Source organism: Hermetia illucens, chromosome 2 (genome assembly GCF_905115235.1).
Source record: "Hermetia illucens chromosome 2, iHerIll2.2.curated.20191125, whole genome shotgun sequence".
NCBI lineage: Eukaryota > Metazoa > Arthropoda > Insecta > Diptera > Stratiomyidae > Hermetia > Hermetia illucens.
The window spans coordinates 92,658,537-92,677,878 of NC_051850.1; the positions used below are offsets into that span (position 1 = coordinate 92,658,537).

At 40.1% G+C, this 19,342-nt stretch overlaps 1 protein-coding gene across 2 annotated transcripts; it reads right to left on the minus strand.

Moving 5' to 3' along the window:
* Positions 1 to 6,055: 6,055 nt before the first annotated feature.
* Positions 6,056 to 7,362, minus strand: LOC119648827. 2 transcript variants are annotated; one of them, XM_038050687.1, is made up of 4 exons: positions 6,935 to 7,362; positions 6,563 to 6,694; positions 6,358 to 6,501; positions 6,056 to 6,139 (listed from the first exon to the last, which is right to left on the minus strand). In XM_038050687.1, exons 1-4 carry the CDS (start codon positions 7,218 to 7,220, stop codon positions 6,063 to 6,065), a joined length of 639 nt encoding a protein of 212 aa, XP_037906615.1. In that variant the 5' UTR covers positions 7,221 to 7,362; the 3' UTR covers positions 6,056 to 6,062. The 2 variants fall into 2 exon arrangements, with proteins under 2 accessions (XP_037906615.1, XP_037906616.1); XM_038050688.1 differs by lacking the exon at positions 6,056 to 6,139 and adding an exon at positions 6,190 to 6,306 and having other exon boundaries at positions 6,935 to 7,360.
* Between the last annotated feature and the right edge of the window lie 11,980 nt (positions 7,363 to 19,342).

The window sequence follows — 19,342 nt, forward strand, 5'->3', positions numbered from 1 at the left end:
TGCGTTTGCAACTCAGGTGAGGGTAAACCTGGTACGCCAGGAATATATTGTATATATATATTGTATATATATATATTTACATAAAAATCAACATCTTTCATACCGAACGCCGTGCCGTACGATCCAGCTTTCCTCTGATTTATGCACCTCCAATTAAATTGCACGATATTAGGTTCACACTCATGTCTTTCCTTAACTTTGTTCTCTTCTCCACGAACTTCAGACGACGGAACATTACTTATTGGGGATATTTAGATGCAGGCGTGCATTCGGGATAAATAGAGTGATGTAACGATTTCTATTTTTATGTACAATCTACACCACATGGCAATAGATTTAGATATATGAACGTATTTTACGCATGGTGTGAGTGATTTGTTGGCTTCCGTTTTTAAGGTATTGTTTGTAAAACAAAACCATATTAAAATCGGTTCAATGTCTGTCTGTTCGTCTGTCTGTCTATCTGCCACACGCACTTTTCTCAGAAACGACTATACCGATTGATAAGAAATTTGATGAGAATGTTGGAACTGTGAACGCCCAGATATGCAGAGTGAGTGATATCCTTCTACGTTGATATTTAGTGGGGAAGGGGGGGTTCCCATACATGCAAAAGGGGGGTGTAATTTTTTTTTTCACCGAATATAGTCATGTTGGGTATCATCTGGATTATTACGTTGCGTTATGCTCCTCGCATAAAACAAAACACACAAAACCTTTTATTCCTGAAGCGTCAAGCTTCCGGTTTTCCGACCGGCAGTATAGATTTGCTTTTTCTTGTTATGTTTGTTATATATATATTATATATATTATATATTATATGTTATATATATATTATATATATATTATATAAGGGTTTGTGCGAACCAAACCCTCATTGAAATCGATTCAATGTGTCTGTCTGTCACCCCGGATTTACTCGGAAACGATTAAACTAATTATCACAAAATTTGGTAAGAAGTCTGTGCACCCCTTTACACATGATAAGTGGCGCAATGTTGTGTTGAGTTTGAAGGGGGACTCCCCATGCATGTGAAAGGGGAGTGTAAAATTTTTTTCACAGAATATGGTCATGCGAGCTGAAAATGTGCGCACCAAAAAGTGAAACAGGTCTCGTTCTCAGAATCTATCCAGCCGAAAATTCTGAAAAATGGAATCTTCGTATAAATCTAGGCCTCAAAATACATCCCCTTAATTTCATCCTAGAGGTGTGAAATTTGGCAGTGGTATACGGGATAATATAAGGGATAATTTTGAAAAGTTTGAATGAAAAAACCAACAACAAAATCTAATGGCTGATGGGTCCATAGGCGGGGCTCTCACATAGAAAATGTTCCATTCATTCCGCTTCCTCATTATAGGATGGACACGTATCATCTTGGATAATTCCTAGTCTGAACATACGCCCAGCTAGTGAATTATGGCCAATCAGAATGCCCACAATACTTCTGCAAGTCTCCCTGCTTTTCGTCTGGATATACTTTGCAATATGTTTGTTTGGTTCTGATAGTAAAAGTTTGATGTGTCTAGCAGCATTTAGGTTTCGTCACCTGTCATTATGGGAAGACGTCCGTATATCCTGACATGCATTTCTCTGGTTCGTTCCAGTGTTCTCTTTGTTTCAAGATGACATAATATTTTCTACCATACAGATGTATGGGGAACTGAGAGTCGAAAGGCATTGCGAAAACTAAATTCAGTTCTCCCAGTTCCACCTTAACGCACCACCCTACGGATGGATAAGCGAACATCGGCCTAATGATAGCAACATATTTCCATATTACCACCTGGGGCCTAAGTCCCCATGTCGAGGCAAAGGTCCGTCTACACAGCCCATAAGCTGTGAGAATTCGTTTCATCTTTATCTCTACATGTTCGTTCCAAAGAAGTTTCTTGTCTAGAATAACTCCCAGATGTTTCATTTCTCCGGAAAGTTGAAGGGTTGTATCCCCCATCTCCGGAAGGCAAAGACCATTCAGTTTCCTCCATTCTGTAAATAATACCATTGGATTTACTGAAAGTCAATGCCTGAGACAACAACTGTCAATCAAATCAACGGCGTGTTGTTTATTTCTAAACACCATTCCAGATCGCGACCAACAGCCATCGCAGCCACGTCATCCGCATAAGCTTGAACGTGTATTGGCAAATTTTGAAGTTCGCATAGTAGTGAGTTGATCAGCATACTCCACAGAAGTGGCGATTGCACACCTCTTTGGGGGACAGCCTTTTATCGCTTTCGTTGTGAGGTAGCGATGAACTCCCACTTCAGCACACAGCAATCTCTGCGTTAGCATAGTGGAGATCCACTTTATTGGAGTTTCGTCAACACCAAGCTCTCTGGGGGCATCACAGAGCTTTTGGAAGGGCGCACAGTCAAAAGCCCTTTCAATGTCCATGAGCACCCCCATTGCGTACTCACCCTTCAGAGTTGCATCCTCTATCTTTGTGACCAAAGAATGAAAACCGGACTCAGCGGACTTTCCACATTAGCAAGCATGTTGATTCTCATTTAGTGGGTGCGACCTTGGTACTTTCTCGCGAATGTGACTCTCAACCAATCTCTGGAGACCTTTTAGGGAAAATGATGCTAAGCTGATTTGCCTCAAGTTCTTTGGATGTGAATAGTCATCTTTCCAAGGCTTTGGTATGTAGACTATCTTTACCTTCTGCCAAGGGGAAGGCACGTAGCCCAGAGGAAGACATCCTCGAAAAATATTTGTTAGAAGTTGCTCTAAGCGCCCTATACCCTTCTTTAGCACTTCTAACTAACTTGGCCAAGTCATACTTATTAAGGACTCTGCACAGTCTGGAAGTCCCCTTTCATCTTCCAGTTCCTCACAGTATGCTCTAAGGGAGTCTCGTTTCGAACATTTTACGAGCCTCTTATATTCACGTTGTGAGTTCCAGAAGTTTAGCCAGTCTCCATTTTTATTGCTTTTGCAACCACGATTTAGTTGTCTGGTTGATTTCCTTAGTCCACCATGGAACCATTTTAACACGTTGGCTTCGGGAAATAGTACAAGCCTCTCCAAAGCACTCTAAAAGTGTGCGATTCCAAAGAAGTCCTCAGTCGCCTAGTGAGCTCAACTTTGTCGCCAAGAAGTTCATTAGGTTTTTCACTGAAGTGGAGAGCCTGGCTTTATATGAATTAGGTGAGCCTCTAAAATCCGTGCCTCGGGAACGACCTGATTTCTCAAAGTTGCGGCTGGATTCTTTCCCTTTGAATGAGTAACGGTAAAAACCCTATGTTTTGGCTTTTGGTTCGATTGGGGAGTTGTTGAACGGCAACTTTCGAATTACATTTAGAGTACACAGCGGTCAGCCAATAAGTGCGGATGAATGAAAAAACATCTGCCCAATTGCGGTTTTCTTTAGACGTGCGTTTTATTGGTATTTGCGTTAAAAACAGGGCTCCCAAAGTAGTGACTTCTGTACGAGAAAAGAGATTGAGGAAGTAATTTTGCTGAGTTATGTCACAGCTGACGTAGAAGGTTTGGAGCTACAGCGGAAGAACGCGAAATACCAACATTCGGGTTGTTCCCATAACACCGTTTGAGGTTCTAATATATTTTTAATTTCTTTCCTATTACTGCACCTGCATCCATACGTCGTGATTATGTAATTTCGCCAAAGAGACAAAGAGAAAGAACCACCAAAAACTCAATCTCTGCCCGATGGAACCACCATACAGTCTTACATTACACGACGAATTTAGCCCACTCGAGCTTGGTCTCTTTTGTTTTATATATGGCGTTCGTAAAGGTGCTTTTGTGGTCTCCTCTCCTTTCCCCAGTTCACTCTGGATTTATTCAAGCATGGAGTTGATCGCATCCCAATCCTCCTGATATAGTATCATAGTCTGCACTAAATTTTCTGGTACCACCGCCTTTTCTAGAGTTTCATCTAGGCTCCTCCTTACTTCCACAAAGCTTAGGGAGTGGAAGAATACATGCTCTGGATTTTCCGGGATTCCATCGCCGTTTGGATAATTGGGTGAGGTAGACTTTTACAGGTATTGGCAATATATAATATATTATAATTGATCTTCTCACGTTTTCTCTTCAACCATTCCTTGATAGTAGGGGTCAGCCGGTGCACCTGCCGACCCTTTCCGGACCATCCCCAAGGCTAATATATTTACGGATGTTCGTTTGCGATAAAGGAGAAATTGACTTCACATTGGACATGCTCGTCATGGAAAAGTGTCTCACATGGAAAAGTGTCAGTCTGTATCATTGCTGAGGTAACGAACGCCACATCATCTGAGACAGTTCTGATGGCAAAACACTAACTTATAGATGTTCGTCTGTAGGCTTCACTCAATTTATAGTGGTTTCTTCCAAACCCTAACTTGGGCCGCGAGATAGAACTCACCCCCTGTCACTATATTCAATTGCGAAAAAGCTTCTAGCATGTTGCACTTCCTTGCACTTGCTTCCCTGCTACACCGCTCGAGGGCCCAAGCCAAAAAAATGACAGTAAGTGACGTGAAGTATAAAGGAAGGTTAACTTAGCATCCTAACCCCTTAATCAGGAGACTGGTACATCAGCCTAGTGTCAGTCGATTATGAAAAATAACCATTATAGAACGTAGATAAAATACTTACAAAATGTTGTGTAAGCAAACACACTTCAATCCTACTTTTTGAATAATGTATTCTGAAGCACTGGAGTACATCTGAAGTTTAGCTATAAGATTTGAACATTTAGTCGTTCAGAAAAAGTTTTCAGGTTCTTAAAGTGAGACTGAAGTGGGAAAAGGACCCCTCCTCCCACATTCCTGAGTCTAGCCAGCACAGAGGCGTGCAAGCATGTGCCGACAGGGCACTCCTGTGGAGCTTCAGGATTTGCGGGCGGATCTTCAAGGGATACTTCTGCACTCGTGGTCGACAAATCGACAAATCTGATGGTCGCTAGCCATGCTCCGATACCATATGCTATTACAAAGTTTACTTTGGTGGAGATAATTGCATTTCACTTCCTCTTGTGAACGCTCTCAATGATCCGCCAACTAATGCAAATATAAAGCGTTAGACTGGGAACCTTGGTTTTAATTATATTTATCTTTATTTAAACTCTGTTTGCCTCCTTCCCTGAATTATTTGGCCAAGGCACAATGAAAGAGCGAGTAGATGTCATTATCGTAACCGAGGTTTTTTAAAAGCCTTCCACGTCCACATACCTTAAGAGCCCGATCCAATTAGATTGTTGCCCAATGATTTTTATTATTATTATAATATCTCCGGAATGCTTGGCTTCCACTGTTTCACTCAAAATTGTTGTCCTTTTTGGGAATATTAACGATCGGCTACGTCTTCTACTCTCTGGGAAATATACTAGATTTCTTATATTCCCGAATAAGTGGAAGTAACAGTTCTACGGAAACTGCGGGAACTGTGATGAATAATTTCGCAGGGAAATCGTTAATAGTCTAAGAGCTGGCTACATAAAATTTATGGAAAAGTGCTACTCTGTCGGATGGATGGATATCAATGGATGACAAATACGAATTTCGATGGTTCAATGGATTACAGCTTCGGAATCCTCGTTTCAAAATGTTTTGTCCTTGAGCATGGGCGAGATGTAACGAAAATCCGATCAGCTGTGTTGGACATGCTACCCGGACTTGCCAATCACTGGTGAGATCGGCAAGTTTCTGCTTATGTACTCGTATAAGTATATCGCGGCAGTAGTACCAGAATAGCAAAAGCTCGCCGATTTCTCTCTTTCCAATACGATTTGACGAAGATTATGCCTTTTCCTTGTTTAGCGTCTCTGATGTGTACAGATAAGCTTCTGGAGCACATTCGCAAGTCAGGTCATTTTAGCGTGGGTACTGCCTAATAGATATACTGCGACCCAAACCATAATCCCCCCTCACATGCCCAAACAAGGTGGTGTCAGAGCCCACTTCGGATCACCCATCACGATCAAAATGAACCTTAAGGAGCCATCAGTTGCTTTTAATGCTCGGTAGCCTAAACATTATTAGAGTGAAACTACAGAGAAAGTGACTGAAATGATTTTGTAGAATGGAAAATTTCACTTTTACCCTTTATTTATGGTTCGAAATTTACATATGCTTGACAACGTCCTGCGTTCTCGCTGCAACCTCCATCAATTACCAAAAGAGAATCTGCAATGCAATTGTTGAAAGGATCCATATAAACAATAGATTGGCGCTTCTTGAAATAAAAACATCTTTTTAATGGCAGCTCCGAAATTTTCTAACATCTCCCAAATGATCAAATACACATAACTAGTAATACGGGTCACTATCAAGCGCACGCATCATATCATCATCTATAAGAGATACGTCTACAGTAGCATATCGGCGGACATTTAGACAATTACCTTCCACTTCAGTGCAGTTGAAGAACCAGCGGCTGTCAGTCCTCCATGAGTATAGGCAAAATAACTTCACTTCCGTTAAATCGGGAGCGTCAGCCATCAGAAGCGGCTCTGCCTGACTTGGAATTGATATGTGTAACTGTCCACCTAAAAACGATGTTTCTTATTGCTTCCTTGATACTTACATATATCAACTTTTAAAATTTACTTGTTTTCTGTAGAACAACAATTGGAGTTGGATAAAGTGGTGAGAGGATATTAGGCAGACGACTATCCTGTCCGACTATAGTATCCTGTCTATTACTAATCCAGGAATATGTATTTTCCACACCTCCAATAACTGGAATAGAAACAATTTTAGGAGAAGTCTATTAAAAAATGGCAAGAATAAGGTGCTTTTTCAAAACTTGGTTCTTGTTAAAAACATTAGGAGATGGTGTTATATTATGCACTATTAATAACGTATGTACATTAAAGTTCATATGCTCTACTGAGATAATGTGGAGTTTCAATTGCCGGGGGTCGCTTATCTCTGTAGCTTTGCAGTTGAGACGCCATAATCGAAAATGAAAGTACCCACCAGCTGTATACCGAGCATCGTTTTCTCCATAACCACTCGAAAGTACAATGTTTGCATCCCTTGCGGCCATAACATAAAACTTTAAATGGATTTTATTTTCCTTCGTTTTATAATTTTTAACACTTTCAATTGGAAAGAAGTGCATGCACCTTTCCGCATTCAGAGTGAATTCTTGACAAGTTGCTAACTTTGAAAACGGTACTGGATTTTGATTATATACACTCTGACCGGAACCGGAAAGCAGAACAACAAGCATTATCGGACGAACCACCCGCGTAAAGAACATAATTAAATAAAATAATACAAATTCTAATACGCGACAATTGACTGTTTCAGGCTAAGATCTTGCCTTGTTGTTAGAATGCTCATTATCTGCTACACGATCTGGAATCTCAACTCTCAATCATAATCTCCTTAGTATTATGCCAAATTCGGCTTTTTTCCCCCCGTCAATGATACATAAACTCGCATCAAAGCTTTCTAAGGCAGGGGACTGCCACACTGAGAAGAAGTCCAACCATCACAACTTAATGGAAAGCTGAAGCGATGCTTTTAAGGTTTTGTGTGAAACAAAACATTATTAGAATCGAGTCAGTGTCTGTCTGTCTGTCACACCCGATTTATTCGGAAACGACTAGACCGATGGTCACGAAATTTGGTGAGAACATGTGTCTGTGAATCGCTTCACATGTAACAAGTGGCGCCATTTGGAGATGAGTTTAAGAGAGGGGCGGGGGGAAGTGCACATTTTTGTTACCGAATATAGCCATGTGGAGTATCAAATGAAAGGGATCGGTTGGCACTTTTCGAAACTCCCATCTTTGATATCACTTGAGACGTAGGAGGATCTGAAAAAATCATAGTGATGTATCTAAACGAAAATCTAGGCCTGAAAATACATCCTGTTCCGAAATCTGCATAAATAAAGTTAATAACAGTATATTAGCATATTTGGCGGGAACCCCCTTAAGTTCATGTTATAAATTCAAAATTCAAAAATGGCTGTGGTAGAAGGGATAACATAAGGCATAACTTTGTCAATTTTGAGGGAAATCCTGCAATTATTAACACTTAAAGAAGGTGAAACTTTTAACGTATTATTTCGTCAATGCTATAGCAAAGTGAGCTTATATGAAAGGAAGGTCGTAGGGAAGTGTTTCGTTTTAGTTTTTTAATCATTTATATATCAGTATCACTTACTGGAGACAGAAATAAGTGTACATTTACACAGTGAGTCAAAAAAAGTATTCGTCTGCTTACTTTTCTATGATTAACTTAGGATTTTTATAACTAAGTAAAAAAGACAATATTCAGTTCGTGTCCTCGATTTTCCATTATTATCTATTCTTTAGGAATAAAATAAAAAACACTTCACTCCATTATTATAAAGAAAAAAACAAAAACATAAAATACGCCCCATAACTATACATCAAACAAATATTCGTCTCTCATCCCTTTCATAGTTTTGCTTCTTCCATATTTTTATTTTACCGTCCTATCTGAATATATTAAATTTGCTTTCATCTGTGGAGACGACTTTCTCCTAAAACTTCAGGGGTTGGTTCCTGCACATTTCTGCGAACTCAAGCCGTTTTTAAAGTTTTTTGTAAAACAGAACCTGATTAAAATCGGAGACTGTCTTTTTGACCGTCTATCTGCCACACTCATTTTTCTCCCAAACGGTAATAGCGCCACCAAATTTAGTGGAAAGGTGGGAACGGTGAACGCTCATGCATACAGTAAGTCACATAATTCTACGTCGAAATTAGGGGGGGGGGGGGGTGCGGGGAGGAGCCCCATACATGCAAAAAAGGGGTGTATATTTTTTTTTCACCAATATAGTCAAAGATCTTGGTTAGTACTTTACATGGCCGATCTTAGTTATGACATTTGTTGGAAAGGTGGGAAGTGTAGTGCAAGAACACTCCGTACAGTTTCATTCGATATGATTTTCCCTGCCTCTTTTTTCACCTCAACAACTATTTTTGGCGCACTTTGCCTGGGTATTTTTATCTAAACTTTCAGATTACTTGCCAGATCTTCAGGCGAAATTGATATTTTATCGCACGGATCCATTCTCAGAAACTACTCAACCCAAATAACTAAAAAAACTTAGAGGCTGCCACTATATGGTGTTAATAATGGTTAATTATTGTATACTACTATAATTTTTGGTAACTGGCTGCAAAAGCCCTCTAGAATTACGAAATTTTGTAGCAATGTAGGTCATACTCTACATTGCTGCAAACACAATAGAGCACGATTTTACCAAGTTTGATGGACACTATTATTAACAAAGTTTTAATAAGCCAGAATTGCTTCTGCGCAAATTGAAGACAAATGTAACTCAAACGTTTTTATCAAAGAAATACACAAAAACTTTCACACCTGAAGCGTCCAGATTTCACGTTCCCGATTTGTATTTGTTAATTTTGGTGATGTACAGTTTCCTGCGAGCTGTACGCCCGTGATATCCTCATGAAGAACACTCCATACAGTTTCATCCGATATGATTTTTCCTGCCTCTTTCTTCACCTTTGGTTTTTTTTATCTAAACTTTCAGATTATTTGCCAGAATGAATGTACGACCTTGTTTAAATAAATGCAAAAGGGGGGTGTACATTTTTTTTTCATCAAATATAGTCATGTGGGGTATCAAATTAAAGGTCTCGGTTAGAACTTTTCGAAGCCGGTGTTAGTTTGGACATTTGTTGGAAAGGTGGGGAGTGCTGGGGGTTGAAAGTGATCCTTTCTTTAAGAGGCCCATTCTCAAAAACTACCCAACCAAAAACTCTGAAAGAATCAGGAGGCTTCCATTGTATGGTGCCGAAATATCTCCCATACCGATATCTGTTCAAATAAAGTTAATAATAGTATTACTCATCATCATCATCAACGGCGCAACAACCGGTATCCGGTCTAGGCCTGCCTTAATAAGGAACTCCAGACATCCCGGTTTAGCGCCGAGGTCCACCAATTCGATATCCCTAAAAGCTGTCTGGCGTCCTGGCCCACGCCATCGCTCCATCTTAGGCAGGGTCTGCCTCGTCTTCTTTTCCTACCATAGATATTGCCCTTATAGACTTTCCGGGTGGGATCATCTTCATCCATACGGATTAAGTGACCCGCCCACCGTAACCTATTGAGCCGGATTTTATCCACAACCGGACGGTCATGGTATCGCTCATAGATTTCGTCATTGTGTAGGCTACGGAATCGTCCATCCTCATATAGGGGGCCAAAAATTCTGCAGAGGATTCTTCTCTCGAACGCGACCAAGAGTTCGCAATTTTTCTTGCTAAGAACCCAAGTTTCCGAGGAATACATGAGGACTGGCAAGATCATAGTCTTGTACAGTAATAGCTTTGACCCTATGGTGAGACGTTTCGTCTTTGTAAGCTGAAATAGGTTCTGTTGGCTGACAACAACCGTGCGCGGATTTCATCATCGTAGTTGTTATCGGTTGTGATTTTCGACCCTAGATAGGAGAAATTGTCAACGGTCTCAAAGTTGTATTCCCCTATCCTTATTCTTGTTCGTGCTTGTGTTTGACCAATGCGGTTTGATGTTGTTGGTTGATTCGTCTTCGGTGCTGACGTTGCCACCATGTATTTTTGCTTGCCTTCATTGATGTGCAGCCCAAGATCTCGCGCCGCCTGCTCGATCTGGATGAAGGCAGTTTGAACGTCTCGGGTGGTTCTTCCCATGATGTCGATATCGTCAGCATAGGCCAGTAGTTGGGTGGACTTGAAGAGGATCGTACCTCTTGCATTCACCTCAGCATCACGGATCACCTTCTCGGGGGCCAGGTTAAAGAAGACGCATGATAGCGCATCCCCTTGTCGTAGACCGTTGTTGATGTCGAATGGTCTTGAGAGTGATCCTGCTGCTTTTATCTGGCCTCGCAGTAATACAATAGTATTACTATATTACTATAATTTTTAGTAATCGGTTGCAAAACCCCCCTTAAATTTACCCTAGCACCACACCAATTTTGCAGTGATGTAGACTAGATTATAAAGCATGATCTTACCAAGTTTGGTGGAAATCGCAATATTACTAACAAAGTTATAATAGGTCAAAGTTGTTGCTTCTTTGCAAATTCAAGACTATGAATGTCAATATCACCCGAAAGTGGATACTCTCACATAACATATGCGTATAATACGTGCTACTTATAAAGAAATACGCAAAACCTTTCGTACCTGAAGCGTCAAGCTTCCGGTGTCCCGACCTTTTTGATGTGTAATGACGAAATTCATTTTGTGCTTTTGTCTTTTCTTTGTAACAATTGAGTGAAGTGCTTGTTTTCTACTTTATTTCGAAATAATAGATAAGAAAGGAAAATTGTGGACATGAATTGAATATCGATTTTTTCATTTATTTACCGAAATTCTGATATAATCACAGAAAACGTAAGCAGACGAATACTGTATGTATATGCTAATGAAGGTTTGGGGGAGGATCTAATTCAAATAGACAGGAAATAAGCCGAAACTATAACTGTCATATATAATGTCAAAATTTTACCGAACCTAAAACTCATTCTCGTCTATAATCCCATTGGCTCGTTTAAATACTTGACGTTTCGAGTTGATGTTTCCAACACCTCACTTCAAATTTTACTTAAGAACGTTTACATAATGAATAAAGATAGAGACTAACGGTTTCGTCCAGGGCAGAGGCAACTCATCAGACGCTGCCTCACCTCTGCCCTGGGAGCAGCGTGACCGTAACCGGCAACAGATGGAAAACGCTTTTTATATATTCGCGAAAACACGCCCCGCGACCCATGCCCCAAACAATGGATCCGTGGATCAAAAAACATGAGAGTAAGAATCTGTAATTGTTAATCTACTCTGCTAGTATCAATAATCATGGGCAGTAAAATAACAAGTCGGGAGACCGGAAGCTAGACCGTTCAGGTAAGAAAGGTTTTGTGTATTTCTTTTATAAAGAGATTTGAGTGTGCATTTGTCCCATTAACATGTAGCACGTAAAATATGCATATATTATCTGAAAATTTCTACTTTCAAGTGATATTCACATTCATAGTCTTGAATTTGCAGAGAAGCACAGTTTTGACCTAGTATAACTTTATTAGTAATAGTGCGATTTTTACCAAATTTGGCAAGAACATGCCATATGCTGTAGCCTACATTACTGCAAAATTTTGTGATTCAAGGGTGAACTTAAGGGTGGTCTTCCTGTCAATTACTAAAAATTATAGTAATGTTCTATTATTAACTTTATTTGAATAGGTATCGGTATGGATGGTATTTCGGAGCCTAGGCACCATATAGTGGCAGCCTCCTGATTTTTTTCAGATTTTTCGGTTGAAAAGTTTCTGAGAATGGGTTGGTTAAAAAAATGATCACTTTCAACCCCCCACACTCCCTACCTTTTCAACAAATGTCAACACTAACACAAGGTTCGAAAAGTACTAACCGAGACCTTTCGTTTGATGCCACACATGAATATATTTGATAAAAAAAAATGTACACCCCCTTTTGCATGTAATTCGACATAAAAGGATGTAACTCACAGCGTGAGCGTTCACAGTTCCCACCTTTCTACCAAATTTGGTGCCAATCGCTACAACTATCTCCGAGAAAAATGCGTGTGACGGACAGACAGACAGACAGTAAACCGATTTTAATAAGGTTTTGTGTTTACGTAAAACCTTAAAAACCACTTTCATATATAACGTCTCCATTTGTCAATTTCCCGATTAAGTGTTCGTTGCCGGAGGTGAGGTATTAAGCCAATTGAAGACTGATTTTGATATGCAGAATATAAATAGATAACAATTTAAAATAGATAGAGTTTGCAATTTGTAGAATTATTATACTATTAATTAATTTACTATGTATTTTATTTCGTCCAAAATGTCAAACGGTCCAAATTAATCCTTATTCGATACCTGATTGGTTCCGTGGGCTTTTGTTATTCTGGCACTACTACACTAGGCAAACACATGTCAATTTCAACAATTCATTGGCAAGTGCCAATTCATTGTCAAACACAGCTGATCCGATTTTCGTTATATCTCGATCATTCTCAAGGTCAGAGCAATTTGAAATTGTGCGTATTCCCTTTTTTGGGAGCGAGCGGGAGTGGGGTAGCTACATAGTATTTACCTGTAATATCTAACTCCGAACGATATGTACATATATTTGTAGTTTGAAAAAATATGAAGAAATATTTGAGTTTTTAGCCACATACGAATTCCGGTAATCCGACTTGCGTGTATCTGTTATAAGTTAACTTCTTCACATTTGCTAATCACATTGTATTTCTAGTGTGAAACGTGTGAGGTTGACTATTATGAACACAATGCTTTCCAGATCAAATTTGTTTGTGTAAAAGCTTTTTAAAACTAGATAGAAATGGAACTTTTAACTATGTACACATCCTCCATTTCTCACTTGCATTCTTCACATAAGGAAACACGTTCAAGCAATTCTAAGAAAAAAAGAAATCCCTTACGAATTTCCCGGAGAATAACATCTATAACCTCACCAAGTATACTTTGTAAATATTGCATATCTACATTTTTTTTCGCGGTGGCTGAACGCTTCAGGCATGAAAGTATTGCTGCATTGCTTATATAAGCATATTTGAATGGGCATTTGTACGCAGCAATATTATATAATACATATAGTTTATAAGACCATTCACTTTAACATGACACTGATATTCAAACTCTTAGAATGCAAGAAATTTGCACAAGAGTGGCAACCTTGAGCTATTATAACCCTGTTGATAATAGTGCGGTTTCCATTAACCTTAGTTTCATGCTCTATAGTATACCCCGCATTACTGCAAAAGTTGATGATTCTGCGATAAATCTAAGGTGGGTTTTCCGGCAATTTCTAAAAATATACTTATAATAAATATGGTAATATACTATTAATAATAATCGTTGGCGCAACAATCCATATTGGATCAGGGCCTTGAAGTGTGTTAGAGCACTTCATTCAAGACCGTAACGGTACACCACAGTACACTGTGGGAGGCAATGTGGTCAGCATTGCGCATATACTATTACTAACTTTATTTAAACAGGTAACGGTGTGGATGGTATTTTGAGGCCTGGATAAGATAAGATATCCATGGATCACCATATTTGTTTTCAGGTATTTGGCATTCTGAGAACGGGTCCTTGAAGTAACTGACCCTTTTCTTACTCTCGCAACTAATGTTCCTGCACCCCTTTGCAACTAATTTCAAAGCTGATACCAGCTTTAATTTGATACTCTACATGACTAGATTCTAGAAATTACTTACTTTAATGTGATATTGATATTTAGTATTTGGGGTTGTAATAAATTTACACGGAAAAGATAACTTTGAGCTACTGTAACCTTATTAGTAATGGTACGATTTTGATCACATATCATGCGTCATACTGTAGTCCATAATATTGCAACTCTAGGATAAAAGCAATCAATGTACCCAAAAACATAATGATATACTATTATTAACTTAACTTGAGTAGATATGGATATAGAGACTATTTTGAGGCCTGGACACGGTATAGAAACAGTTTCGTGAATTTTTCAGATTTTTCGGTTTAGTAGTTTTTGAGAATAATAATAATAATAATAATAATGCATCTCCAGCAACTCCGGGAATTCTATCTCAAATCAATGATGAGATTGCATCTCGACTGTGTGCTGATATGTCGCTGCTGCAACTACAATCACTTGTGTATTGTGGTGCAGTTGCGGCTATCAGATTGCACGGTCAGAAGATTCGCTTTCGCGTTATTGGTTTGAGTGACAAAAGAGATCCACCATGGAAAATTCGTCTGGAACGTCGGCGGGACTCACTCAGGCAGGACATTGCTAGACTGATTCAGATCAGCACTGGCAATGCCAGCCGGCGGGTGAGAAATAAAGTGCAGAGGGTTTACCGGAACTATGCCATCCCCTGTGAGACACCCGTAGTTGAAATTCTGGACACACTAAAACAGAAACTTTCTGTCATATGCAGTCGGTTACGACGGTATGGCGAAAGTTATTCCAGACGTGTCCAGAATGCAACATACGCGAGGAACCAGCGGAGCTTTTTCAGATCTCTCAACGAATCCCAACAGAGCGCCCAGACAATACAGTTCTCGGTGACGGAAGCGAAAGAGTATTGGGGTGGACTTTGGGGGTTACCTGCCCAGCATGCTGAGCATGCTGAGTGGATCACCGCCGAAGGCACCCGCCATGCCAATACACCTGGCATGAATTTCGCGGATGTTACCGAAGAGGAAGTTCGACGAGCTATAAACATCTCGAAGAACTGGAGGGGCCCAGGTCTGGATCGGGTGCAGAATTTCTGGTATAAGAAATTTACCAGCGTACACAGTCGGTTGGCACGCAGTATAAATGAGGTCATGAGTCGGCCGGAGGAATTTCCACCTTTCCTCACTGCGGGAATTACCTACCTTATCCCTAAGAAGGACACGGTGCAGGACCCCGCAGACACAAGGCCGATCACTTGCTTACCAACCCTCTACAAATTCATCACGTCCATTATTAGTGGAAGGATCAATGCGCACCTCGAGACCAACAACATTCTGTCCGAGGAGCAGAAGGGCTGCCGAGTTGGGTCAAGGGGTTGCAAAGAGCAACTCATTATCGACTCGGTAGTTGTAGGACAAGCAACTAGAGGCCAAAGAAACCTCTTCAGTTGCTATATCGATTATGCCAAGGCTTTTGATAGCGTTCCGCATACCTGGCTAATCGACATCCTACATCTGTATCGCATTGATCCGAAACTAATAAAGTTTTTGGCGACAGTCATGGAAGGGTGGCATACCACCTTGTCAGTCTGTACATCTGAGGGTGCTAATACCTCAGAGCCCATCCGTATTCGGAGGGGCATCTTCCAGGGGGATTCATTGAGTCCTCTTTGGTTTTGTATGGCACTGAACCCCCTTTCATGGCTACTGAATGATGCTAGAGGGCATGGTTTTGCAATAAAATATGGCCTACGTGCTAAGTGCGAACTGACACACTTGATGTACCTAGATGATATCAAGCTGTATGCTGGTACTGACAACCATCTTAGAAGTGTGTTGCGAATAATAGACATGTTCAGCCGTGATATTCGGATGGAGTTTGGATTAGACAAATGTCGAATCCAAGCCATCCGCAAAGGTCATCACGAGCCACATGCCGGACATAGCATTGGTGACCTCCACATCGAAGCTATAACCGAGACAGACTTCTACAAGTACCTAGGAATTCTGCAAGGAACCCATGCTCGAGTTGGTGATCTGAAAGAAGCTCTGCTGTCCGAATTCCTGCGACGTGTAAAGCTGGTGCTGAAATCGCATCTCTCGGGGAAGAATAAAATAAGCGCGTTGAATGTATTCGCCATCCCTTCACTGGCTTATGCATTCGGAATATTGCCGTGGACGAAGACCGATCTGGAAAACGTCCAGCGGCGGATACGGACAACTATGTCCAAATTCCGAATGCATCACCCAAAGTCGGCCGTGGAGCGGATGAACCTGCCTCGTGACATTGGAGGTAGGGGCGTGGTTGACGTGGCGGCACAACATCATCGCCAAGTCGACTCACTGCGCGCTTATTTTTACAGTAAAGAGCAGGCGAGCCCCTTGCATGCGGCTGTCTGTAAGGCAGACTGTGGACTGACTCCACTTAACTTGAAGGATCGATCTTTCAATCCTCTGAGTGGGGTGAAGTCGGACCAAGAGCGGATCCATGAATGGAAGTCGAAGGCAATACACGGTAAACACGTGAATTGTCTTTGGCAGCCATTTGTCGATTTGCATCTGTCGAACAGATGGCTGTGTGCTGGGGAGCTCTTTGCTGAGACGGAGGGGTTTATGTGTGCCATTCAGGATGGCGTGGTCGCCACCCGAGCTTATAAAAAGCTCATCATGAAAGAACGGGTGGAGAACGACCAGTGCAGAATGTGTGGTTCGGCGTTAGAGACGTTGGACCATCTCATTTCTGGCTGTACTGTTATGGCACCGGTGCAATACATCACCAGGCATAATGCTGTATGTAAGGTTATCCATCAAAACCTTGCATATAAGCATGGGCTGATCACGGGGACATGTCCGGTTTACCGATATGAGCCGCAAGCAGTACTTGATAGTTCTGCTTACAGCATGTATTGGGACCGGCAAGTTCTGACTGATCGCCATACAGCACACAACAAGCCTGACGTACTGTTAGTTGACAAGACGGGTCGCTCCGCGTATATTATTGATGTTGCTACCCCCCATAATAGCAACATTGAACGGAAATACGTGGAGAAGAAGGTGAACTATGAGCCATTGGCTCGGGAAATCAAAGAAATTTGGCGTCTCGAGCGGGTGGTTGTAGTTCCCATAATATTGTCAGCTACAGGTATTGTACCCAAATCCCTCACGGCTTCCCTTGATGTCCTGGGACTTTCGCACAGTCTGGTTCAAACCATGCAGAAGTACACCATTCTGCATACGTGCTCGATGTTGCGGGGGGTACTCGACGGATTCTCCCACTGACCTACCACCGGCCACCATCACCAGTGCCCCTTTAGTTTTTAAGTAGGTAGGATCGTCCGAGCCTAAATGCTTGGCACTTAGTGCTAGTATTAGGTAAAATCCGGCATCTGCCGAGATTGTGATAACTCGGAATATAATAATAATAATCGTTGGCGCAACAAACCATATTGGATCAGGGCCTTGAAGTGTGTTAAAGCACTTCATGTAAGACCGTAATGGTACACTACATGCTACTGCGATTTGAAAATTTGATAATATTATGATTATGGTCAATACAATTTTGATGCAATTTGGTAGAATTGAGATTTTTGGTTATAATTATATTGTCTGTTATTCTAGTTATACTAGGATTTTGGTTCTTTTGCAAAATACAATTTTTCGGTTCATTTAGAAGTTCGCGAGTACATTCTTCTGACACAGGTATTAATTAACTTTCTTCGTTTATATGGTTATATATAAACGATTTGTCATTTGTGTAAAGAACTTCTGAATGTGGTGACACACACACAGTTATTTTTGTTTGGCACTGGTACTATAAATAGTTTATGAAAAGTTTTTCTTGTAAAGTTTGGTATTTGAACGACTATCAATATTTGCTTAGCTTTCTGGCCCCCTGATACTCTGATATTCTTGAGTTTTTCAACGTCTATTTGAAATTTATTAATCTCTTCTATTGTAAGGATATCTTTACTTAAAACTTCTAGTCTTGATAACAATATTACCTCTGCTACTTCTGAGATTGAATCCAAAACTGCTTGTACATTATTTTTCAACAAATTATACGTTTCCAACTGTATTAACTGTTTTTATAGTCCCTCATTTTCCTTCTTTAACGTGTTAACTTTGTCAACAACTATTTCTTGCTGTTTATTGATACGTTTTGCTAAATTTTGAATGTTTTGTTCAATTTCTCCGTTAATTTAAATTTGTTTTTTGTTGTTGTCTACAAATGACTTCAAAATTTCTTTCAATGTATTGTCTGTCCTGATCGTCCATTACACCTCCAAACCATTTCAATAGAGATCCATATGGGCTAAATATTGTTCTTCTAAATTTGTGGGGCTCTAGATAATTTATTTTTAAGTTTATTGAGCATTATCTGAATATTTGGGAATTTCATCATAATTTCTGATGAGGTTGTTTTCTTGATATTTTCCAGAATGTCCTGGTATTTTTGTAATTCTATTATGTGAATGACTTTAGAAAAGTTGTGGATAATTGGAACTTTTCGTCCCTTATTAACGTATATCCGTTTCCCTGCGGTATTTCGGTAACCTCCAATAGTTGTCCCTTGACGACTGTTAGTAAACATATCAGGAATATGGGGTAAACACCTGTTGAAGAGATTTTTGAAATTTATTTAATTTCATAAAAAGTTTTTTATTTTTTAAATTAGTGTTACTTAGTGACAAATGGCATATTATGTTTTTTACGTTGAAATTTATTTTTGATATACTTTGAATTTACTTGTTCATCTTTCCGAATCCTATTTTTATTTTCAATGCTTTTATCTTGTTTTTTAATTATTTGGTCTCTTATTATTGGATACTCCGAAGAGGGGGTAATTCCGTTATTTATTTCGATTGGTTTATGGTTAGTTCTGGAATGTATAGTATTATTATGGTACTTCATGATTTCTTAGATGTCCACAGAAGATGGAGATAATTTTGCTTCTGTAATTTTTATTGGAACGTGTTCATTCAATGTATTATGTAACCTTTCTATATCAGCGTTTCCAGTTTTGAAACCAGGAGTTGTAAAATGAGGTGTGGCTTCGTTTTGGAGAAAGTTTTCCAAATTACTAGTAAGGGTGCTTTCGTTGTCGGTTATTATGTGATTTGGCTTTCCCTAAGTCGCAAAGTGTTGGTTTAAAGCGGATTGAATATCCATCC